The sequence below is a fragment of the Scleropages formosus genome, chromosome 19, assembly GCF_900964775.1.
Source record: "Scleropages formosus chromosome 19, fSclFor1.1, whole genome shotgun sequence".
Classification (NCBI taxonomy): Eukaryota; Metazoa; Chordata; class Actinopteri; order Osteoglossiformes; family Osteoglossidae; genus Scleropages; species Scleropages formosus.
Genome location: NC_041824.1, coordinates 13,532,814 through 13,557,670, shown reverse-complemented (window position 1 = coordinate 13,557,670; position 24,857 = coordinate 13,532,814). Strand labels below are relative to the sequence as shown.

At 47.2% G+C, this 24,857-nt stretch overlaps 1 protein-coding gene across 3 annotated transcripts in view; it reads right to left on the bottom strand.

Annotated features, from left to right (window-relative positions):
• LOC108939320 (plexin-A1-like) overlaps window positions 1-24,857 on the bottom strand; it is a 163,160-nt gene that overhangs the window by 4,146 nt on the left and 134,157 nt on the right. For 2 of the 3 annotated variants that reach the window (XR_001966501.2, XM_018760562.2), the window contains exons 17-31: window positions 22,270-22,363; window positions 20,181-20,417; window positions 18,635-18,778; window positions 17,326-17,560; window positions 14,918-15,060; window positions 12,727-12,983; window positions 10,675-10,741; window positions 7,239-7,385; window positions 6,923-7,082; window positions 6,306-6,409; window positions 6,109-6,205; window positions 3,802-3,992; window positions 1,913-2,082; window positions 1,128-1,340; window positions 766-916 (exon numbers count right to left, since the gene is read on the bottom strand). Coding sequence is in view for 2 of the 3 variants with exons in the window: in XM_018760562.2 (XP_018616078.2) it covers window positions 766-916; window positions 1,128-1,340; window positions 1,913-2,082; window positions 3,802-3,992; window positions 6,109-6,205; window positions 6,306-6,409; window positions 6,923-7,082; window positions 7,239-7,385; window positions 10,675-10,741; window positions 12,727-12,983; window positions 14,918-15,060; window positions 17,326-17,560; window positions 18,635-18,778; window positions 20,181-20,417; window positions 22,270-22,363 (2,410 nt within the window). In the remaining variant the exon portion in view is untranslated. Of the gene's footprint in view, window positions 1-765; window positions 917-1,127; window positions 1,341-1,912; window positions 2,083-3,801; window positions 3,993-6,108; window positions 6,206-6,305; window positions 6,410-6,691; window positions 6,782-6,922; window positions 7,083-7,238; window positions 7,386-10,674; window positions 10,742-12,726; window positions 12,984-14,917; window positions 15,061-17,325; window positions 17,561-18,634; window positions 18,779-20,180; window positions 20,418-22,269; window positions 22,364-24,857 lie in introns of those variants that run through there. The other variant, XM_018760563.2, reaches the window with a different exon arrangement.

Below are 24,857 nucleotides of genomic sequence, written 5' to 3'. Positions count from 1 at the left end.
AGTCACAGAGGCGATGGGGGAGGGATGCCGACACAACTCCATAACCGTGGCGTTCCACAGTCCCACCCTGAAAGCTAGCCAAAACATCTGTTTCATGAAACAAGGAAGGGGAGAGCGGGGGGGTGCAAAGGAAGCTGCCCTTGTCCCACTGCTGCTTGTGCAGGTGCGATATGGATAGGAGGACCAAAAGGTGGCATGAGGTGAGACGGTTGCACTAAGTGTGAGGGATGGGGAGAGGAAACTCAAGCGAAGGATGATGATAATGAGACTTGTGGCAGCTGTAAGGCAGTCTAAATGGCTGTAGCAAAGGGCCCCATTAGCTCACCACTCATCCATGCTAATAACGAGTCACATGCCTGTGCCCCTCTGATCCGCCCTGGGATGGCACTCATCACCGGGCTCATTCTTCATTTAAAGTGAGACACGTTTATATGTTTGTGCAGATATAAAGTGAAGGCAACAGGTCTTTTATTAACCTAATATTTAATGTACTATGAATTCTGCTTTATATCCGGTTTCTTTACAATTTCTGGTCTTTTTTTTTTTTTTTTGTAAGATTGATCCTCCAGTGCAGTAGGTGGCTGCAAAAGGTCCACAGTGGACGAGCAGCTACAAGTTTGTGCATTAGGGTTTTCACTGGAAACATGTAAAAACGGTCAAAAGGTTGCATTCTGAGAGCCCATTTGGCTGACAAACTGTTTCCCATACCATTTAACTATTTTACAGAGATAGACCCACAGATGACCTGCAGACAGCAGGACTCACCTCATCTTTGTACTTAACAATGTATGAATAGATCTCGTGCAGGGCGCTCATGCTGTTGAACTGGTTGAGGTGCAGCCGTGACTGTTCTGCCAGGTAAGCACTCATGTCCTGGTCGCTGATCGCCGGCATCCGAGAGATGTCCGAGTAGTACCTGAGAAAGGGCGAGACAGTCTATACTTATTTTTCATGGTACCCAAGTTATTTTAAGGAGCAGCTACAATGTAAAGAGTGCCAAGTGCAAACACACACTTTATTAGTCAATGTGGTGAGAGGAACCCCAGAATGGGAGCACCGAGTAAGTAACAACCTGACAGAGAAAGTTGTTGAACGACTAAGTGGAGCCCAGCTAATCGCAAACATACCTTTCTACCCAGTTCTTGTAGTTGGGGATGTCCTTGGCATATAGCAACTTGTTGGAGGGTGAGTCTTTGCCCAACTTGTGCTCTGATGTGGAGCAGGAATCCATGAACGTCTGGGCCACCACTGACAGGCAGGCGTCCGTAATGCTGTTCTTGTGGATGTCAAAGACAAACTGCGGGTTCTTGATCACGTTCACCCAGAAGCGCAGGGGCAAACTGGAGATCGGAACAAGAAAAAGCCGTCAGGGGAGCCGAGGCAAGGACAGCTAGCAGACAAAGGAGCGGAACTGTCTGGAAAGAAGAGCAGCTTCACGAAGACGAATGAGGAAACAAGGCCAGGTATGCAGAGCACCAGCGCATCATGTCTGGGAGACCTAGCTTCTCCCCAGACAGCATAGGGTGATGTTTCAGCGGGAGCTCAGCAGTGCGGCTGCAGTGTGTCGTCTTTGCAAATACATCTTGAAATGTCTGTCAGCGTGAGAGCCTTTGCACACAGAGAGGAGAAGTGTGTGGCTTAGGTGCGCTGTCACTGTTGCTCATCTGCCCATTCTCTTCATCCTCATAGTGAGCAGACACAGCTGGGAGTCTGACAAAAATTTCTGCTCAAAGTTCCCGAACCACAGGCAGCAGGGAAGAGTCGGGAACTTTTGTGTGAGTCAAGCTGACCAAATACAGGGACTTGTACAGACGCATCTCTCACACACAGACAAGTAAAAACATGCAGACAGATAGATACATGTATTGCTCTTAAGGAAAAGGGCTTCAGCCTCTACTGGCTTTCCCCTCACCAGTTGCTCTTCCAGGTATGTCGGACGTCCGGGTCGGTGATCTGATGTTTGTCAGCCTGCTCGTCCAGGAAGTCGAACATGTACTTGATGGCCAGGGGCAGAGCACTGCCGCGATGTGCGGTGCTGAAGATGGTCTCAAAAAGGTCATCCACAAACTTCTGTAATGTACCCTGTGACAAAAGAAACATGCTGGGACAAGCATAGGACATCACCAAGTCGTTCAACTCCATTTCGCCCCATGAACTCAACAGCTGGGCGGCAGTGATCAGAGAGAACTTTTGATCATAATGTTGCATATTTGAGTCCAGTGTTTTTGTTCTACCTTCACCAGCTTTGTATAAATCAGGGATGATAAATGTAATAATCAAATAACTTCCGCAAACAAAAAAGTTTCTCTCAGTCTCATATAATTCTATCACTCTTTTGATGGTAGTAATAATTGTAGCTCAGCATTTGCTAGTGTTTCTTACCAAATACAGCAAATCGAAGGAAATCCCATGCCGGCCTAAGTACCTGTGTTACATGCATGAGTTAGTTCCTAAAACTGATCGTCTTCCACACAAACCTAGGAGAATGGGCCTGGGCCACCGCCATGAGCTCCCTGATGCACCCAGGATAAAGACAGCCGTTCAGCAAGTAAACAGCCATAAACATGGTGTTTAGGAGTATTGCTGTGGCAGTAAACAGTAGCACTTCAAGTGGAAGGTGGTCACACACAAGGGGAGATCTAAAGCACAACTCCAGGCCTAACAGACAACAAATGCAGGTTTTACAAAAGGCCCACAGCGGAGATGCCACCAGCAATGCGTAAAGACTCAGGTCCTGAAAGTTCTCCAACAGAGCCTGGTAATGTGGGAAAACGAGGGTACAGGGGGCCATCCTACCTTACCCTGTCAACACCACAGCAAGGCACCCTTGTTATGGATCGTCAGTCGGTCGAGCCCAATCCTTGTAGTCCCCCCCCCCCCGATTACAAAAACTAAAAGACAGGAAGAAAAGGAAAGATCATTCCCAGTTTAGTTAAACTGGTGGAAGCATGCGGACATCACCGCTGGAGGACAGACGCCCTGGGAGAGGGCTGTGCTCAGCCTCATTGGCGCACGCCTAAGCAAGATTGAGAGTGGGCTCCTCCTGCACACTTTGCTCGGCACGCCTCGAGACACCCTGTGATTCACAATAAATTACCTGTCCTCATCTGCGCTCCCTCCACCTCCTCACACGCATTTTTCTTCCATTAGGCTTCCAAACAGACTACCCAAGAGGATTGTAAACAGCATCTCGATTCAATTTGATTTTCAAATAATTAGGACCAAAACAATCAGCTGGGAGGCAAAGGAGAGCGAGGCACCCTTTTTGCCCAGTTAAGAAGCAATTGGCCAGGGACGCAGGGGGAATGGAGAGCTGCCACAGAGGCTTCGACGGAGCCAAGAGGAACAGGACGGGCGGGGCAAAAAAGACTCCAAGCGATGAGAAATACCTTGTTTAAACTAGAATGTAAAGAAAACCACAAACCTAGCAGGGCACTACTGCACCAGATTCTACACCTTCCCCTTAGTGCAGGAGGGGGGGTGGCGGCGTGGTGGCGCAGTGGGTTTGGCTGGGGCCTGTTCTCTGGTGGGTGTGGGGTTCAACACCCGCTTGGGGTGCCTTGTGACAGACTGGCGCCCTGTCCTGGGCGTGTCCCCTCCCCCTCCAGCCTTGCACCTGTGTTGCCGGGTTAGGCTCCGGCTCGCCGTGACCCCGCTTGGGACAAGCAGTTTCAGACAATGTGCATGTGTGTGTGTGCCCTTAGTGCAAAGGTATAAACACTGCAAGAAAACTGATGTGATGTGAGGAAATGCATTATAAATACGGTACTACACATCATTAAGAAAATTTTACACTTGTACCTTAGTGGCCAGCAGGCGAGTCAGGTAGATCTCAGACACCATCTTGCTGCCGCGGTCACCCTCCCGTTGGTCTGAATGGTCGTGATTCTTGACCAAGTGCCACAACTTGGTGCCGCTCTCCAGGTCAGGCGTAATCATGGGTGTACGTGAGCGCAGGCTGTCCGGGCTGCTGGCTGTGCGCAACATGCTCTCTGCGTAGGGCAGGAGGAGGAGACAGGGGGCGACTTAGATGACGGACACATCCAGCATACTCTGTGGAGAGGGGGCCATAGCGAAGCCACGCCGGAGATTTCGTACAGGATCCAAACTGATTCCTCGGGTTGCATCGAGGGAAAAAAGGGCCTAGTGAACCTTGACTAGAGGACAAACTCATTATTCTCATTTGCAGAGCTAAGACTAATTGGCACAGTGGCGGAGCAGCATGTGCTAGCTCAACAACGTCTCGGTAAACGGCGACAGGGAAAGTCAATATCGCTGGCTGCCTCTCCCATCTCTCCCCCTTCACTCTCCTCTGCCGTCGCACAAATTACACATAATATGATCCTGAACACAATACAATATCCCGAGCAGAGAGCAAGCTAGGCAATATCAGCCATTGTGAGAAGACTCCCTCAGCCAGGGGAGCCAACACGCAGGCTCTTTATTAATGGTATAAATGTCATACTTCATTACGTGAGGCCAGAGAGATCCTATCTGCTCCTGTTTTCCTTATCTACATAATGCTAGCAGTCAGAAGAGATAGGCTTGGAGGCAATACGAATAAGCTGGGGGGTTGGGGAGCTCTCAGACACATACTCTTTTCCAGGGTGACAGAGTGATTGAGTAGGCCCAAGCGATATACCCAGTAATGTGGGATCCTAGGGGGTGGGGGGTTGCTGTTTGTTTACTTGTCACAGTCCCAGGTGCCAGTGTTTGAGACACAGAGCAAGGTGCAGACACAGCGACCACTCCTGAGCTGGCCTGACCCACCTATGTTTGCAGGGTGAGTGACAGCAAGGCGAGTGACTGGTGACGAGGACAAATGAGGTTTGCGCTGGCACTCCTCATCACGGCGCACAATTCCATCACACAAACATAATGCCAAGATGCCACAGCTGTTTCATCAAAGGAAGCATCTGAGGGGAGCATACAGAGCTGTTCTGAACAGACCCAAGCCCTGGGCTAGGGGATTCAATTTTATTTCAACTCCAAGGAGGTGATGTCTCCATTGCAGGACTCATTCTGACTCAATGGGCTCTGCTACACACACCTGGGACAAAATTGCATAAGGCTCTTGGTTTTCCATCGTTCTCTTTGGCATTAGTTTTCAAATCACACATTGTGCACAAAATTTAATTCTCCACTGAGCTTTGCTGGAATGAAAAATAAAGGCACTCAACCCGTTCTTCAGGCTCCAGATATCCGGTTTTTCACTTAGTCCGCCGCAATTACTAATACCCCTCATAATTAATCAGCCTAGATTTCCATTTATCTGGTCTGCCATATCTGGTCCAGACCAGCAACATTTGGTCGGGCACGATAAACTGACACTACATTAGAAAATTCCTCCACGGGGCTGTGTGACACACTGAGATACACTGTCTGGCAATGTACATACAGTCTTGCTTGCGTACTCATGTGTTTTGTTCCTCTGCTTTGCACCACTGTGCTTTAAGTTTCTAATTATTCTTTTATTTGTGACATAAAACCTTCTTCTTTCTTAAGCCAGTCCAGGCATACTTTAAGCAGATCGTCTAACTCTATTAATGTCACTCCGTTGAAGATCAGACCATAATGAATGCAGAAATCCAGGTAATTCCAAAGGTTCACAATTTTTTTCTTGTAACTGTAGGTATAGTAAATATTTAAAGGTATATTTGTAAGGTTTACTTAGTGCCAAAATGACCAGGAAATCTAGAGGAGGACACTGATCTATCTCTAGCAACTAGTTATTTGTTTAAAAACATGACAGCTGCAATCATAAACTAGCACCCCTGCAGGCCTTACGTCCAGCTTTCAAACCTTAGCTTTAACCTCTACACATGTCCTTTGAAAAAACTAGGTGCCCAATTTAAGGCCCATCATCCACATTTAGGAATTGTAAAAGAAATTTAGCATCGGGTTTAGTTCGGGAATTTTTTCACTCCCACTCACAAAGTGAAGGGAAAATGATGGAGAACGCTCGGGACCACAAATCGAAGACATGCAGATTAGACCATCCACTGTGAACTTGGAACACAGGTTCATCCTACGCTATGAAGAACTGCAGTGTATGTTTGTGGGCAACAGACCAGCAAATACAAGCCATCTGAGGTCTTAAGTACTCACCATATCGACTGAGAGACTTGCTGAAAGTAGAGGAGTTGGAAATGTTGTACGCAGAGTTCTGCTTGGGCACCAAGGCGATCACTGACCCATCCGTCACCTGCAAAAGGCCAACAGAGAGGAAAATACCGCTCGAACCCTCCCACTCACTGAATAATTTAGTCCTGTCTGAGTCTGCTCCTGGAAAACCTGGGCCTTGCCTGGTAGTGCGCCAGCGTGTTGAGCCGCTTCCAGTCGTTATCTATCTTGGTGGTGACATCCTCATCCTGGAGGATGATTCTGGCCATCCTGCCTTGCCGCCACTCTGCGGAACCAGAGCACCAAGCTTTGATCAGCACAGGCAGTGTGACAACAGAAATGTAATGATATGCAGCAGAGACGGAGCCTGTGCCCTTAATGTCGTTCTCTTTAATTCTTCACAATTTTTACTCCATCACCATAGATTATTAGTTTATGCGCTTTTGTTTTTTGTACATGTGGGCCAACAGGTGGCATAATGGTTAGAGCCACTGAAAGGACCCAGGTTTAAACTCAAAATCCCACTGTGGTACCCTTGATCATGGTGCTTACCTTGAATTGCTCCAGAGAAAACTACCCTGGTGTATAAATGGGTCTCGCATTGTAAGCAGCTAACACTACCAACAGTTGAACCCACAAGGTGAAGGGAGCGATGTAGCTGAACCAATAAAGCATATGTCAGAGTGAGAGACTCCTCATATTAATTATTTGTATAAACTGAATGTTCTCAAATACATACAGAGAGGTACAGTTCACAACACACACAAACTACACAGAGCCAAGTTTGTGGCGAACTTACCCAGGTCCATGTCGCTGGCTTTGGGCCTCTGGGAGTAAGGGCTACCTTTGTAGACAGCATCTAGGAGCTTCTCCTTCACTTGGGTGATGGTGTCGCAGTTCAGGCACTTCACCGTCACCTCAGGGGCATTCTCGTTTTCAGGGTTCACGCAGTGCAGGGTCTTGGAGAAGCACCCAAGATAGTCATACAAAGAGAATAGTCATTCTCCTAGTCTGTGTCCACAAGCAAGGCTACAGGCATACCCTCGAACCTGGGATGTTGGTTCAGCCTTTAGGCCCAATAGGGCTTTGGGATGGGGATGCACTGCTGTACTGACCAGGGTTTTGTAGTCGATCTGCTGGCGGATGAGCTTGTCCTCGCTCAGAGAGTAACGGGCCTCTCCTGTGATGGCGTCGATTGGACCTTTCTCCATCTGCTGCTTCATGGCACAGTACAGCATGAACAGTGGCTCTCCTGCACACTCCTAAGAAACCAGAAAGCCCCTTTCAGACCAAGCTCTGCTCTGTTACTGCCATTTGTATATGTAAGTAGGGGCATACAGTCCACAAGTAAAGTTAAATACAGAAGGAACAATAGCAATCACATGTTCGCATATCTGTCAGTGACACACCTGACCAAACGGCTATGCACCCGTTCATTTCCATTGTTAAATTTATAAGGCATTTTTCTCACCAAATTAACACGGCACTGAACTCAGTAACTGTGGATGATCCTATAATACAGGGTTTGGATCAGCAACAGTTATAGTTCACTAAAGAGTAGGGTAGTTGCTAGCGAGGAGAGGAAAACAAAAAATTCCCCACTGTAAAGAAAAGGAGAGAAATAAATCTCTTAGGAAGGAAGTACCAGCTGCTACCCAATGCTGCTGGGTATTTTACTACGGTGATAAGGGATATGCATGGACATGTCTAACACAAAAAAAGACCAGTATAACTGAAGAATGCGATGTAGTCTATGACAGCTAAATTCATGTTCCAGGGCCACAGTTGCTCATCCCTTTGTGTCCAAGTGCACTGCAGGAGCTACATAACTGCGATGAAGTACAAAATGTTCCAAGGAAGGCAGCAAAAATAAATAAAAAATACCATACTAAGCAAATAAATAATGCACTGACAACATCTGAGAGCTGTGATATCTTATCCAACATCTGAAGGAATATTAAATTATACAGTTCATCCTGATGCTGTCCATGTATGAACTGTAGCACCATGCTGCTTAAAGACCCAGGAATGAGGAGAGAACCTCTAAGTTCAGCTCCTTTCCTTCATCGCTGTGAAGTCAAGCTCGACCTCAAAGCCCCAACACTCAAGAGGAAAGGAGGTCTTAGCAGGGCCTTCCCAAGACATGCGCTCGAGTCCATTTGTCAGTTTAAGGAGAAGGACCTTCATTTCCTCTGCGCACAGGACCAGTGCCGTCGTAAGTAGCAGACGTGAAGCAGAGACCCGAGCTCTCATTAAGACCTCCTCAGAGGCGAGGAGGCATAACACGCCATTTCATTGACTTGGAGCCCTGGGAAAACACTCTTCAGAACGCAAACAGTTGAGGATGAGAGTGTATGTGCCAACGGATAGGAGTGTTAAACCGGGGTCAACCACTTTGAGTGGGGCGTGCTTGAACAGCACTTGAGCACTAGGTGTTAGCGCACTGCTGGGAATGGCGACAGGCAGCCGGGACCAGGTGAGCGATGCGCACTGGAGCACTTCTGCCAAGGACACACACACAAAAATAATAATACTAATCCATCAGCAGCTTGTTGCTGAAATCTGTGCAACATTTACATTTATTTGTGTCTGATGCTTTTACAATGTGAAGATACATTGATTTACCTCTTTAAACAGTTGAGTAATTCCTACTGGAGCAATTTATGGTAATTATATTGCTCAGGGGCACTACCACGGGTGATTCGAACCCTGATCCATTTAGTGCAAAGCAGCAGCTGTAACCACTATACCACCTGCTGGCCCATAAGATCGGTTAAAACTAGTAATTCAGCTGGTGATTTTTTTGCCAAGACCACTTACAATGATTTATCCATTTGTACAATTGGGTAATTTTTACTGTATTAATTCAGGAAAAGTACCATGATCAAAACAAAAAGAGAATTCAGAGTCAATTCCTTTTGACTGCAAGGTAGTGGTTCTTACCAACACGCCGCCTGGTACCCCATGCTAGTGCTACAGTATGGATGATACAACGTTTGCAGACTCGAAGTTGAATCAAATAGTATCAAATAGTACATGCATTACATGCTACAAATGAATGGCTGTTTCAATCACGAGAGTACTCATCACCGACCGTCACAGACAGGTGAGATCGGACAGAGGCTGAACTTGCTCCATCTGCGACCCTCCTCCCCACCCCCCGACACCCACGTGTCAGCCTTGCCTCTTCCACAGCCACCATATGCCGTTAGCATCTCGTTAGCATCTGCAGTAATTAAACAGACAGCTGCTAACGAGCAGGAACACGCATACATCATTCCCAGAGACCCTCTGATAGCACGCTTGTCTTTGAAATTACCTTTAATTTGAAATTCCGGCTTCATTAGGGTGCATTTGCACACATGTCCACCAGAGAGTGGAGGAGTGAGCGCCTAAATAGCCAGACATCACACCCCACGGTGCTAATGGCCACCAGGGAGACAGCCCAAGGAAGTAACACCTTCAGCCTCACCTTGCAGCACACTCAGTCCACAGCTAATGCCAGCCCTCGTGCCGCTTTGTGTGTGACTCTGAAGTCACTTGCCAGTGGTGCTAGAGGCAAAGGTGTAGAAGGTACAGTTGGAAGGGGTGGGCTTCGCAAAGTGCAACACACCGTCCCCTCGACTGCAGAGCTCTCAAAGAGTGCGGCACTGAAGCGAGCACTAATCAGGGCTCATTAGTATCAAATCAATATCCAGAGGGCTTGGTGAGCTCAGCCAGAAAGCTTGCTAAAAGCAAGTGTAGCAGGGCTCACCACTTACTGGGGAGCTGGGAGAAGACGGGCTGCCAACCGTCCTTCCGCATACCCTCAGATGGGTCAGCAACTCAGCACCTTAAACCAGCAGTGCTGCAGAAAGATCAAGTTCTTGTTTATGAAAAAAACAAAGGATATACTGAGAAGGCCCAACCGAGACTCTAGGGCAGCGTATCGAACCTCCATCAAACTACTGCACCAAAGCGCTTCAATGAGGGCAGCCTGGACCTGGCAGCCCCAAGCAACAGAACTCATCTTTGTCCCCACGATTCCCCATGATTTACAGTATCTCTCTTTAGTCTGATTAGGAGCCCTATGAGCCCAAAGCACGTGATGGAACTGTCCCATGGTGCAGAACTTCTGCTGACAGCGGTGGCGCTCGAGCCTTGGAATCGGGAAGGGAGTCACGCTCTCTGAGCGGAGAAGAGGCACAGAAACAAAAGCACATGTATATATCCATTTTTAGTTTTGCTAAATACCAAACAGAAGGGCTGCAGTGAGGCTGTGCCATGATGGGGAAATGGAGGAAAGGGACCAGAGTAAGTGATATGAAATCATAGACCATATTAATGGTTCAGCTCAAAATGTGTGTGGTGTCCAGTCATCGTGATGGAGCACAACTAACAGTCTGTTAAATACATATTTGTTTTTGTTGCACACAATTCAGTATGGGCAGCTGAGGGTATGTGTATCTTGTTCACCGGCGTCGATTTCGTGTTTCCTTAAGCGTTTGTCTACTTGCATTTCAACAGACTTGTTTAGTGTGCAGTGCGTGAGCCGAGATGAACTGCGCCTACCTTCAGGAACTTGTAGAGGAGGAAGGTAAACCAGTTTGTCAGCATTTTCTCCGCCACAGACTCCGTTCTGGGGAGAAAGGGAGAGGGAGCAAGAGGGAGCGAGAGACACATGAACACCTTTGGGGTACACTAGGTAAATGGTGAACGCAATCTCTGCAAAATACACTGGAGAAGAGGCTCAACCCATATTTGCATTTTGCCACATATGTCATATTCCCTGTGTGTTGAGTAAAAGAAAAAATCCAGTACCAATATTTAAGGAAAAGGGGTGGCAACAGATTTTTTTCCACAGACTGGAAAAATGAATCGGTCTTCCTGGAGTATTGTACAGCAATATGAATGGTCATAAATCAATGATCTGTCTTTGCATCACATGAATTACCGAAAAGTCATTCAGAGCACTTTCTCGCATCACTGAAATAAATAAATAAAAGCAGTAAACAAACTTTTCAAAACACACAACCAATCTTCATTAAAATGAGGCAATTACCATAATTAGGCAACTTCTCTCATTAATCATAAACCTGGTGCATAATAATGACCCCCAAAAGGTCCCACAGAAAAGAAGTAATTAAAAGGCTCTGTAATTAACGGACGTTATTACTCCTAATTTGTTAACAGCTCTGAGAACGCATGCAAGAGAGGCTTGCTCAGGAGGAACTTAGGAAAACAGTTTGTTTTTCCTCCTTTTTTCTCTCCCCCATTCCCCGCAAGGCCAGAAAGCATCCCTTCCTGCTTAATTATACATGCGCAGTGTTCGTTTACAAAGGGGGAAATGTACAGAGATGAAAGCAGCACAGTGGCTTCTCCGCTGTGATGAACTGTGAGCGTGGGTCAGATCAGAGTGAGGTAGCTACTCAATGCGCCAGGGGTACGAGCCACTGCGGGAGGGGCTGGGCAGAGCAATGACGGGCAGAGCTGGGAACACTCAACTGGACACAAGTTTTCCTTCATTTTTTTTTTTTTAGCTGATGCCTTGTCCAAGACTAGATACACCACAGTGAACTCCCTTGTAACACACACAGGGCAATTTAGAGTGACCAATTAAGCTGAACTACATGTCTTCGGACTGTGGGAGGACAGAAGTGCACATAGAGGAAACCCACACAAACAAGGGAGGACATGTACAATCCACAGAAGGACCAAACCTAGCTGTCAGCTGTGGGCAAATCCTGCTCTGATGAGGAGCACTAGGTGCTGAGGGGTGGGGCCGTGCGGAGCCTCAGGTGATGTAGGGGCGCTGTGAGAAACACCTGTAATACGGATACACCGTGCTCCTGCGGTGATCGAATTACCTTGTGTGTACGGTGTAAAACCGTACCACCAGTACCTTTTGCCAGATAAGAATCTCTGAATGAAGTAATGAATATTAATATGATAATGAGACACGCCTGAGGAGCAGTAAAACTGCCCGGTACAAAAAAGCAAGCTGCTCATGCATAAAAGATGAAAAGCCCCATCAGTATTTCTTCCTTTCTATACTGCATTGTTCAAGATCAGATGTGTGCAGTCAATGGGATCTGTGGGGCCAAAAATTAAAGTTAGGGAGGCACTGGTCTCCCGAGCAATTGGGGCCTTTATGAAAGCACTTAATCGACAGCAAAGGGATACATTTTATAACAAGGGGGCACGGGAGATGCACACTGTGAGATTTCCTGAGAGAATTTTCTCCTGGCATTAACATCGAAGCACGGAGATCAGCAACTTCCAGAGAGGCCTGCTGGCTGAGTCCCGTACCATTTGCCAGCTCCCTCGTTGCCTGCTCTCAGCTTCAGTGGGTGTGCTGCTATGCTTGTTTATGAGCGTGTCTGTGTGTGTGTGTGCCTGTCCGTGTGAATGTATGTGTACTCATCAGCGTAATCCTCTGTGACAGTGACAGGAGGCTGTGAACTCGCTAAAAAAAGCGGCAGGGTTTTGCCCATCACCACCTCACGCAGCAGATATGTGGGGCGGGAGGGGGGGTCAACTGACAGAGACGCTTACAACAGTGGCAGGGAGCGGAGCACGTGTTCAGCTCAGAGCCCCTGAACAAGGAGGCGCTTCGACACCCACCGACGCAGCAGCAGCTTAGGGTGGTTCTTGCTCTCCAGGTTCTTGTCGATGAGGTCGGACAGAAGCTGCTTGAGAACCCCCGTGGCGTACTCCATCTCGCCCTGCAGAGCTGTCATGATGAGCGATGCTACATTCCCGCGGTCACGCATCGAGAAAGAGCGCTGGGCCTCCAGAGTGCGGATAAAGGTGAGCAAGAAGTGCTTCTTGTTGAGAAGCTGCCCAAACAGAGTGAGTGCCTTCTCCACGTTGGCTTGGACCTGGGAGGGCCAGCAAGACAGACACTCAGTAAGGAGGCACAGGGAGTATGGGAAACATGCTCAAAGTAAATTGGACAGCTGCGCAGAGCTCTGCCCAAATAGAACCATGGTATAAATACTGCAAAGACAATAAAACGAAAAGACCTTCATGAATTCTGGGCGAGAATCAGTTTCTTCACTGAGACCTGTAAGAGTAACTAACTCTTTAACGGCTGTTTTCATTTTACGTTTACAGTGGCTCCCTAATTAAGAACTTTCAAGTAAACTTTTCTGAAAAGTATTTATTTCCTTTTCTTTTTTTTTTTTAAAAAAAGTACACCAAGTCAAAGCTTGCCCCGATTTGCCGACAGATAGCGATTCTGAATAAACTGCCCTAACACTCTGCTCTAGCTCTCACCAGTTCTTTACTGTGCTTCCTAATTTACTGCGGGTCATAAATACCCAGCGAAGTGATGTGCAACACACCAGTGTGCATGAGGCTGTTTGCTAGCCTCGTCTCTGGGACCTGTCCAGTGGGACAGAGACAGACAGTGCTGCTGTTGTCAAGTCCCTCACTTTCAAATTTGTTCAATTAGCAGACATTGCTTTTCTCCAGAGTGACGCAGAACTCTGTGAACAAAAGTGTATTTCAGTAACAGACAGAAATACAGACACGGACACGTGATTTCCGAAGTACAGTCAATTAGTCCAAAACCACCGTTTCTGCCTGCACATGATAAGAAGCTTCATACAGAAATAGAAGAGAATTACTTAACTGATGATGAACTGCTGGCGGTATCAGAATCACAGCATGGAAGAAGCAAAAGGACAGAAACGGAAGGAAACAAAGGAGGGGACAGGAGACACAATAGGGTGATGGAGGTAAAGCCCCTGGTGGCAGGAGCTACAAGCCTGGAATTCAGTGTTGAGGAAGCTGCGGGACACGTTTGTTCCATAAACTGGCAGCTGCCACTTCTGATTAAGCTCCACCCCCAGCTCCCGCTCTGTTTTGGTAGGTCTCAGCTCTGCAAGCGTGTACGATGAAGACGGTGCAAAACACAGGGGTAGGACCATTTTCTGTCCCACAACTCCTACCCCCAACACCCCATCTCGTGCTAACACAAGCACAAATTCAATGCTGGAGTCAAACAGGCATTCAACAATCATATTCCATAACTTGATAAAGCTCCCTTTCCTACTACATGGATTAATAAAGTGCTTCAATTTTCCTTTCCAGAGCAAAATGAAATTTCCATGGCCCCCTGGGAACAGGTTGCTGTAGCGCTAGTTGCTTTGGAGAGCGCCATCTCGCAGACAAATAAGAAACGGAGCCGTGCGCTGCAGCAGAGCGATGACGGCCGAAGCACGGGGGGGGATTTCATATGAGACACACCCATACGTAACAAATAAATAATCACTCCTGCTTTGTCACCACCCCCTCAGATGACATGACATTGCAGTGCAGCATGCCTGTATTATACGGCTGCCTGCTGCCAGCTATGCTTCATGGACTGTGGCGTCCCATATTTCTCAATTACGCAGTGTAGCGTGGGCTCTGGAGTTGTACCACACTTTATTAAGCAGCCTTCTGTTGCCCTAATGCTAAGTGAATTCCACGGCACTTCATATTTATGTCCCGCTTCGTTTTCCGTTAAACGGCACTTCGCTAAAATACTGTGGCACAGTGCAGGGCCGTGCTGTGCACTAACGCAGTGTGCTGAGCACTAATCCTCGGGAAACTAGATTAACTTATGTCAAGCTGCAGTTTACGCTACGCTAAGCGGTGCTGAGCTGTGCTGTAGTGCATAATGCTGTGTATACACTTTGGTTTACTCAGTTGAGTTGTACATTGCTTTGGAGAAAAGCATTTCTTAAATGAACAAATGACAATACAACATATACAAAAATAATACAAATATAACTCCCAGTGGTGGCTGCGATCTACTGACCAGTACCTCCATCTCCTTGAGCACAGGATGGTCTTCAATGCCGGGGAAGAGCACTCTCATGGCGTAGGTCCTGTAGTCCAAGAAGGGGATGCCTGCACCATCCAGCTCCTGCGTCAACTCGTGGATGTCAGTTTGCAGCTCAGCAAACGCTGTCAGACAAAGATTCAAGGACTCATTCCAACAAGCATTCCATTCCACACCAACAGTGGCACAGGAAGGCCAAGACGTTCCTCAAGCCAGCAAACTCAAAGGAACAGCAGCTTCAGCTGGGTCCATGACCACAAAAGGTGCTGCTGTCAAAGACAACCAACAGAGTGGACTAATAGGTATTGGTGTCCAGTCAGCAACGGTAGCGGGAGCTCACCTGTCTATCTGTGCTAAGAGAAAGGAACAAGCACCACACAATCACCAAGAGGTTCTGAAGAACATCAGCACTGGTCTTAGGCTGGGTGTGTCAAGCAAAATGAAAGAGGAACTCAGAGAAAAGAGCAGGGAACAGTGTTACTGGGAAAATGTAAATTAGGCTGAAGTTAATTACAGATGATAGAAGAGGCACCAAAAAAAGTTTTTTCCCCAAGCAGAGGAAGTTTTTTTTTTTTTTTTTTTTTTAAAAAAAAAAGAAAAAAAATGACCACAATATATGGAAACTGAAAAAGGCAGAAAGTCAGCGTGATTTGTTTTCCCCCAAGGAACTGCCTGCAAAGAGCAGAAGATGTGAGAACTGTCCCGAGGCACCATGTTGGAACCCCGCAGTCCAGAGGGACCAGGGCAAAGCATGCTACCGGAGGCACCGCCGCCTGCTTCATTGGTCTCCGCGAATAGGTGTGTTTTCTTATTGACTCTTGTGCATTATTGGTGGAGCATGCCCCTGTGACTGTCGCCACATCCCTCTGCTTCATTTTGTTTCTGAAGGAGAGAGATGCCGAGACGGGAGCACACTGGTTACCCTTTCAGCGCAGTTCATAAAAAGGAAAGTCAATTAATTGCATGAATGATTAATTAATAAAAGTTTCAGCGATTCATGCATAATCTCCCCCAGCTGTTGTTACCGGTGCCGGCCTCTGGGGAGCACCATGCGTGGGTTTAATGTGGTTTCAGAGGAAACGCTGGGTTTGTGGAAATGTCATGGGGTCTGTGGGGGTCACCAGGTCCCAGCCCACACTCCTAAGAGGCTCCTTTTGCAGAGACCTTCATTTCAGGCACACAGTGAATTATTTATTACTACAGCACGGCTGTTTGGAGAAGACAATAGCTCTGAGCAGAGCGACAGAGCAATGGGGGTTTATATTTAAAAAAAAAAGTGTTATGTTCTATCACAAAGTGTGACCTGGAACAGTAGTCAAAAGGTGGATGAAAAAGGATGGGATGAAGGAGAGCAGGGTCCACTTTGGTAAGGATCACAGACAGGCTCCGAACTCATTCCCTCCACACAAATCCTCACCTGCCACTCAATACTACAGTCCTGTGCTGTGACACCCCCTAACACTCACACAGTTCAGATGTACTCCAATGGGTATTTTAATTATACCATTACTGTATTTTACATGCTCTGACCCAAACTCTTTTCCCCCCAAATGTCCATCATAACCAGACAAGGAGGAAGATCCCAAATTCTCCTCCCCAGCCCCACACTGCTGGCTCTGCTGTGGGCTCAGCATACAGATATGGACAGCTGCCAAGAGTAGAGCATTCTAAACTCATAACTGCATAATTAGACAGAATTAGTTTAGAAAAGAAATGAAAAACCTAAAATATCAATGTCTCCCCTGCTATCCAGATGAATCAGTAAACTCAATAGTTCCTCTACCCCCCCACTGCCCACCTAGCATCAGGGCCATGATTTTGCACAAGAGCGACAAGGTCATGACCCGCAGTGGCCCGGCCAGAGACAATGGCCAAGTGGTCAGTCCTTGTGCCTGGCCCTGGGGTGCTCTGTCAGTGCGAGCAGCCATACAGCTGTCCTTCAAGCATGGCACAGGTGGAGAGTGCACAGCTGCTCTGCTCATCAGGCCTTGCGGCACATTTTATTCCAGACCTTCAGCAAACCTGTTCCTGTTCATCAGAGGCAAGCGGATGGGGAACCGCGGCAGACACACATCTTTCACATGTACACAGGCACAGAGCTGACAGATGGGTGGTTTACTGCAGGAGGCCTTTGGGGACATTCGGGGGCAGCTCAGCAAGGCAAACCAAGCAAGACCTGAAGAAAGTTCCATTCCTTTGAGGACCACTGATGCTGACCCAGTGTGCTCCAGTGGCATGAAGGAGCAAAAGGATGGAGTCAGAAAAAGAAGGATGAGGTGGAGATGAGTATAGAACCGGAGAAATTGCACAAAGGAGACAAAAATAAGCAGACAGTGTAGCGGGAGAGAGAGAGAAAAGGGACAGAGAGAAGAACCAGGTGGCAGTTGTACCTTCCTTACACTCCAGCGCTACTCGGGACTCCAGGTTGTCCATCTGCAGCTGCAGACGCTTGAGCGTACGGTCGGCATCACGTGACTTGCGCTTGTAAGCTATGAGCACGGCAATGATGACAAGCAGCAGCAGGCCGCCGCCGCCCCCGATGCCAATGATTGCGGGCAGCGTGAGCAGGCTGTCCGAGTAGATCTGTAGGGTGCCAGGGGAGTACTCGAACCCGCCCACTCGGACCTGCAGCCAGAGACACGGACCAGAATGCAGAGAGGTTTGCCTCCTGCCACAGACTGAGACGGGGAGGCAGATCTGCTGTGTGAAGTGAAACAGCCAAGCGAAAACAAACAGGCTCATTGTGGACCGCACTCGTGTCGACACGCCAAAGCAATCGTATTGGTTACAGGAGGCTCCCAGCGTGGCTCAGCAAGCCCATTGTCTGCCTCATTACACAGGCAGCGGGGGGTCGCTCAGGTGGTGCTGCTGGACTGCCAGGAGAAATGGTGCTCGAGAGTGGCAGCATACCAGTGCTGCACAGAGCAGCTGGGAAACGGGTTGGTCCTAGGCTACGCCCCCCACTGCCCAGCAGTGACTGATGGGAGGCACCTGCAGTGCCACATCCCCTACGAGCAAGAAGCCCTAGAAACCCCAAAAAAGTGATGAAGCGCAGGGAGGTGAGCAGGGTGGGAGCGAAAGGGCAGAGAGCCCAGCTGTGCACTTGGGGCTTCTGCAGCGAGCGAGTGATTCGGGGGGGTGGGGGCTCGGCTTCCAGACACAGCGCCTCACTGGGACACGCTGAAAGGAGATCGAGCTCCATATGTAGGTCACTTTACATAGGGGGGAACAAACATCTGTGGCCTTCTTCTAGGGTTCCCTCACAGCGAGGGAGCAGACAGCTTGGGAATGAGAAAAGACAGGTCTATTTTTAACGCAGCCGACAGACGAACAAAACAGCCTTGCACAAGTACAAAAGAAAAGTTTTATCTTTAAACTCTGCTTCCCGTCACTGGTTTGTAAAAACTCTTTCAGGGAGCCTGACAATTTATGTGCGATATCAAATCACACCCACGAGACGCAGAGACACACTCACACATTTGCCAGGCAGGACGTGTTCCCAGTGAAATGACCACAACCCGAGAAGAACATGTCACCTCCTCGTGTCTGTCTGCATATCTGCATGTTATTGTAGACGCATGCTGAATAAATCTTAAAAGAACTGAAACAGGGCGGGGGTGATCAGAGGGGCACAAGGAAGAGTGAAGTGAAATTATGCAAACTGAAGGCCACAGAGAACAAGGACGGTGAAGCGCCCACCGTGACTTTGTGTTGTCCAGTGAGGTTGGGCCATTCGCACAGCAGCTGGGTCTCTGACAGCGTCAACACACATGGGGTCTCGCCAATGAGCACCGTGTAGTTCAGCCGTGAGTTTCCGGGGGCAGAGGGAATCAGGTTTCGGCCCTTTAACGAGAGACAGATACACACACACACACACACACACACAATGATAGAGCATAAAACTCACAACCATGATTAATATTCATAGCCTGCTAATCTGAAATATTAAATGTAACAAGTCTGCTGTAGTATGTGCTGCTGGATGTAGATCCACAGCAACACAGAATTTCTGTTATCCCACATAAAGTAGTAGTAATAATAATAACAATAATAACAACAACAACCACCAATGAAGACCTGTAAGAGTTGTCACCTTCTTGTTGTTACAGCTGCCGTTTCTGGCCTCAAAGGTCCCAAGTTCCAATCTCACCTTACAGTAGTACCCTTGAGCAAGGCGCTTACCCTGAGTTGTTCCAGTAAAAAACACTTACACAGTTGCACAAATGGATAAATCACTGTAAGCAGCTTCGCACTGTAAGTTGCTTTGGAGAAAAATGTCATCCAAATATAAATGTACTTCTTAAAAATACATAACTTTTTTTTTTTTTTTTTAATTATCACATTCACTTACGAAAGGAAAGAAAGCATTCTAGCTTGTGTGGATCTAGAGCAAGCAAATGGAGGGAGCTGCCCCACTCCCCACACTGCACTGCTCCAGTGCGAATGCTGGCAGGATTTATACTTTCAAGATCCACCTCGCAGCGGCTTTCTGCCGAGCCAGGCCTGGGGATGTTTAATATGTGCATTTTTAAGTAGCAGTTCACTCCTGCGCAGAGCAGCCTCTGTACATGGTGTGACCAAGAGATCCAATTAGACTGGTAAATAACCTCCGAAAACAGAAACTTGTCTCTTGCGCTGACTAAATTTTACATAACCAGCTAGGTTTGGTGATGAAAAATTAACTGCATGGAAAATGTAACGTACACATTGAGTGCAGATGAAGCTTCAACTCCACATTCTTATTGAAGTGCAAGACTTACAAGTAGTGCAGGGGAATTCGACAACCAAAAGGGACGTGTTACATTTTTTTTTTTAAATTAATTTTTCATTTAATAAAGTATTTAGGTGGTAAGACAAGGAGGAGGGTAAAAACACAAACATCCACATTTATGGCTCAAAACAATTATAAAATTAACAGGTGCACCAGAAAAATGTGAAATGGTCAGGAAGCATCAGTTTATATATTTCTTGTTGGCATACTGACTCAACCCTGAGAGATAAATATTGACTGGGAGTCATGAAAGAACAGTTTAGTGCCTTTAGAAGTGAGCCGGGAGACAGCGCTCACACACAAGTGAGGATGTACAACACTGTGTTTCACACAGATGATAACTGTGATGCAACTATATGAACAAGGTCCATGTTCATTAATGAGCCATTAGAGAATATCGCAGTTAATAACACGTTCAACAACAGGATGTGAGATGACTTTACGAACAAGGGCGTCATGCAATGTGGTGCCCACCTTGAGGATGAGTGGGGAGCTGGGCTTGAGCTCCAAGACACCAGTGGAGCTGAGGGGCTCAAAGATGGGGTCTGGGTAGTAGCTGAATGTCTCATTGACCACCATCACCGACTGCACATTGTCCATGTAGAAGCCGATCTCATCAGGGCTGCTACCCAGCTCGGAGAAGCCCTTCTCGGAGGCAGCTACTGAAGGCGCCAGGCAGATCATTATGGTATTGTTGTGGACCGTGCAGCTCTGTGTGGGGGGGGTTGCAGACGAGGAGGAAAGACCTAGTAAACCAATATGTCATGAAGATCAAAACCTATTGAGTTCAGCTCCAAAGAAAATACCAAAATAAAAGGTACTGCTAGTTTGACCATGATAGCACAAACTTATTGTATATTTTTAACAATTATTTCAAGCTTTTCGCTGTTACTTTTATGATTTTTAATTTTTTTTTAAATACATTTTCTTTTATTCCTTATCAATAACCAGTTATCCAAAGAGACTACCCAGAAAGCACAGAGTAAGAGGCAGGGTACATGCTGGATGGTGACATTTTAATAATTTGGCTTAAGGATATCGATGATAATGAAGAAGTATTCAACGCAATTTAATATATTTTTATAGAGCCCTATTCTCACACAGTGATAGAGCTGAACAAAGGATCAGAGACATAACACAAATAAAAGGTTGGCTATACATTAAATTACTGCAATAACTACAGTATATTAAGTTCTAAAGCTAGAAGAAAGTCAACTGGCCACAGAGAGAAGGAAACTAAAAATTCCCAGTCAAAAGGAGAGGGAGAAAAAAAATAACCTCTGGGGGTCAAAGTGCCAGTAACTGCCTGCCCCTCCTGAGGATTCTAGATGGAAAAAGACCTTTAAAAGCTAACTGACAGAGCTATCAAATATAGTTTACAACATCAGTGATCACCGTCTTCTTCATAAAGCACATACTGTGCCATAGTAGCAGTAATAATAACAACAACAACAGTATAGAATCTGGAATATCAGTAGATTTGCTGTAACTGATACAATTGGTTGAGACTCGCAGCGTGATAGAAGTAGGAAGCATATTGTTTTATATGGTTTTGCGCCGGAAGCAGAGAGTATTACTAACACCACTCAGGGGCAAAAACACTTTGTTTTAGACATCAAGTGTGCATATCTCTGTCCTGAAATGTTTTAAAACAAGGGACACAACACATGCCCAAACAAAATGTGATATGAGCCACTGTACAGAGTGAAACACTCTTTGTGGAAATAAAATGACTGCATACTGGTGAAAACGCCACTGTACAAAATAAGTAAGGTACTGGCAAAAAGTGTGTCTTCTCATTGTAGTAGTAGTTCTGTTTACAGTACAGGATACTGCAGTATGAGGGCTGAATATACTCCAAATACTCCCTTTTGTGAAAAAGACACTGCTGGCACTTTCCTCCAGCCCTCTCTCTAAATGAGCACATATTTGGACATTTCACTGATATTTATTTCCCTTCTTCAGCATTTGTCATTACTAAGCTGCTAGTTAATTTTTCTCAAATGTCAACTAATCAAAAGCAATTAGCACCACTTTTGTTCCATGACTTGCGAACAGATGCTGGAATTAACTGCAATTGATTCAACCCTCTGCCAGAGAGCTTTCCACCTCGGCTGCCCACGCCAGCCCCGTCAACACCGCCGGCCCATAGGAAGAACACGCCACGTCAGGTGCTGTGCCTGCATTCAGCGCTCAGCCACCTAGCCAGCGCCTTTCATTCAGCTACATCTGTCACTGCGTGACAGAAGTAATGAGACTCAGTACAGCTGAACGGCATGAGAGCCAGACCGCATGCAAGTACAAATGCACGGAAAAAAACACATACTCTTCAATATTGCACTTCAGGTGTAACCTGAGACAAAGGTTGACAGTGTGCTGGGATTTGTTCTAGCTGTAATTTATTGTCGCTTCACATTTCAAAGGTTAAGCATCTAGCAAGGGGTTAGGCGACTCAGTGTCTTTTCTTAAGATGTACAAGCGGGCCTCGAGTTATATGACCACTAGTACACTGCGCTTCCTGCCTGGACCCTGCATCCTTGCTGCCGCACATGGCTGTACTCACGTGGAAGGATTCTGCAGAACCAAACTTGGCACGGATCTTGGGCTCCCTGATGGTAGCTAGGTTTGTGCCGCTGACAGTCAGCAGGGTCCCACCACTGTGGGAGGAAAAGAGGGGACAACCAAATTCAACACACTAGTGTAGAAACACATTCTGCTCCAGTAGAAACATCCAAAACAAGTTTTCCTAAATGCAACAGGAGAACCTGTCCAGATGGGGTCCACCAAGTGCTCCAGCGGCCTGGCAGTTCTGCCGAGCTGCTCCTCTGCTGCAAGCCCAGTCCGTTTTACTGCACGCCTGGGCAGCTGCTGGCAGCCTCTGAAGTCAGTCCATTTCACGGGCTCCTCAGCAGTTAATGTTATTTATGTGGAGTCCCAGCACCCATGTTTTTTTTCCCCTCTAAAAGCCCTTTTAACTCAGGTAACGCTTCAGGGAATAACCAACAGGATTTTCAAAACAGATTTGCTTCCGTACGCGTGGCCACTATCTGCGTGGATCTCGTTTCCTGCAACAAGGCTCCTCTGGGGCTTTTCAAAGCGGCTTACTGAACCTGCTTCCCTTTTTTATTTCCCCGCACTTTGTGGTGAAATAAAGCGCTGTGAAGGACAAAGGAGGGCACTGCGGGATCTCAGTGGCAAAAAAATTTCCTGTCCCTGATTTGCAGAGATCTGCTCAAATGAAAGTTTTAATGTACCTCATCCACTGTTCCAAAAAGAGTAATTTGGGAGAGAAGATATTGGTGCAAGCAGAGCACATTAATATGCATATCCCTTTGATCGTGTGTTAATCAGGTCATGGTGCACTTCACCCGCGAGACCAGGAATTGCGAGGCTCCACCGTCCACTAAAGTTGCTCTGTAAAAAGAAAGATGTACTGCAAGCAGTAAAATATTTAATTCTATTTCATTATTCCATCATTCTGTAGTAGAGAACATTAAGGGAAGTGTTCTGCTCTCTGAGATCTCCTGCTTGCCCTGCCAGCCTCGCGGCTATAAAGAGGGAGGCCCAGCTATGTGGTGGTCAAGGGGCTGAGCAGGAACACTGCAAGCAGGATGTGTGAGTGTCCGCTGAAGGTCAGATCAGGATGAGGGGACGGAACCCAGCTGAGTGGGAGCTCCACGCATACGTGATGTGCTACCACTGCTGGGTGGACCGGGGGTGGTACGGTTGAGCACCCTGCCCTGGCCGGGGGGAGAATACTCAGTCAAAGCTGCCTGCTCATCCTCCCCTGCATCCAGACACCACCAGGAAAAGAAAACCGAGACCATGAGACCAGGCAGAGGACATGAGAGGAAACAAACCGTTGTGGGTACTTGCTTGAATGCTTCCTATTTTAGGACCAGGGGAGCTGGGGGGCAATTCACACTGTGTGGACCATCTAACTGAGTGGTTATTTTAGAAAAAGGCTTGTGAGGATGGAAACCAGCTTGTCTCGTTGTGCCATGTCACAGTCATAGATGGGTGACCTTCCAGGCTCCTCTTTTTTCTCTCCATTTCCCTCTTCTGAAATTCAATCCCCTTTCTGGTCCTGGAGTCCTGTACAGTGAGACTAGGTGAAGGCTCTCATAAGGGCTTCCAGGTTCAAGTTCAAGTTGTTTTTATTGTCATTCCTTTATACAGCTTTTGTATAGTGGAATGAAATGTCGTTCCTTCGGAGAGCATGGCCCAACACAGAACAGCACCAGACAATAAATAAATACATAGGACAGGACGTGGACACAGGTATGGCTGCGAGCTGTAGGCAGTTGTGGTGTAGTGTAGTGCTGAGTTAATTGTTCAACGGTGCCAGGTGAGCGTTGGGAGGCAGTTGGGTGTTGAGTAGTCTGACTGCCTCAGGGAAAAACTGTTGTGGAGTCTGCTGGTGGTAGCGCGGATGCTCCTGTACCTCCTGCCAGATGGCAACAGGGCAAAGAGTCTATGAGAGGGGTCATCCACAATGCTGGTGGCCTTGCGGATGCAGCAGTTTTTGTATGTGGAGTCGATGGCGGGAAGAGGAACTCCGATGATCTTTTCAGCTGTTCTTACCAATCGCTGTAGGGTCTTGCGGTCGGAGACTGTGCAGTTCCCGTACCACACGGTGAGACAGCTGGTCAAGACGCTCTCTATCGTCCCTCTGTAGAAAGCAGTGAGGATGGGAGGGGGGAGTTTGGCTCTCTTCAGCCTCCGTAAGAAATGGAGACGCTGCTGGGCCTTCTTGGCTAGGCAGGTGGTGTTCAGGGTCCAAGAGAGGTCCTCTGTCGTGCACACCAAGAAACTTGGAACTTTTGACTCTCTCCACACTTGTTCCATCGATGCGCAGAGGTGGGTGGTCTACTCGGGCCCCTCCTGAAGTCAACAATTATCTCTTTAGTCTTATCAACATTTAAAGATAGATTGTTGTCTTTACACCATTCTGCAAGCTGGTTCACCACCTCTTTATATGCTGACTCATCATTGTTGCTGATGAGGCCCACAACTGGAATGTTGTCAGCAAACTTGATGATATGATTTGAACTGGACTTTGCAGCACAGTTATGAGTCAGTAGGGTAAACAGCAGTGGACTGAGCACACAGTCCTGGGGAGCACTGGTGTTCAGTGTGGTGGTAACTGGA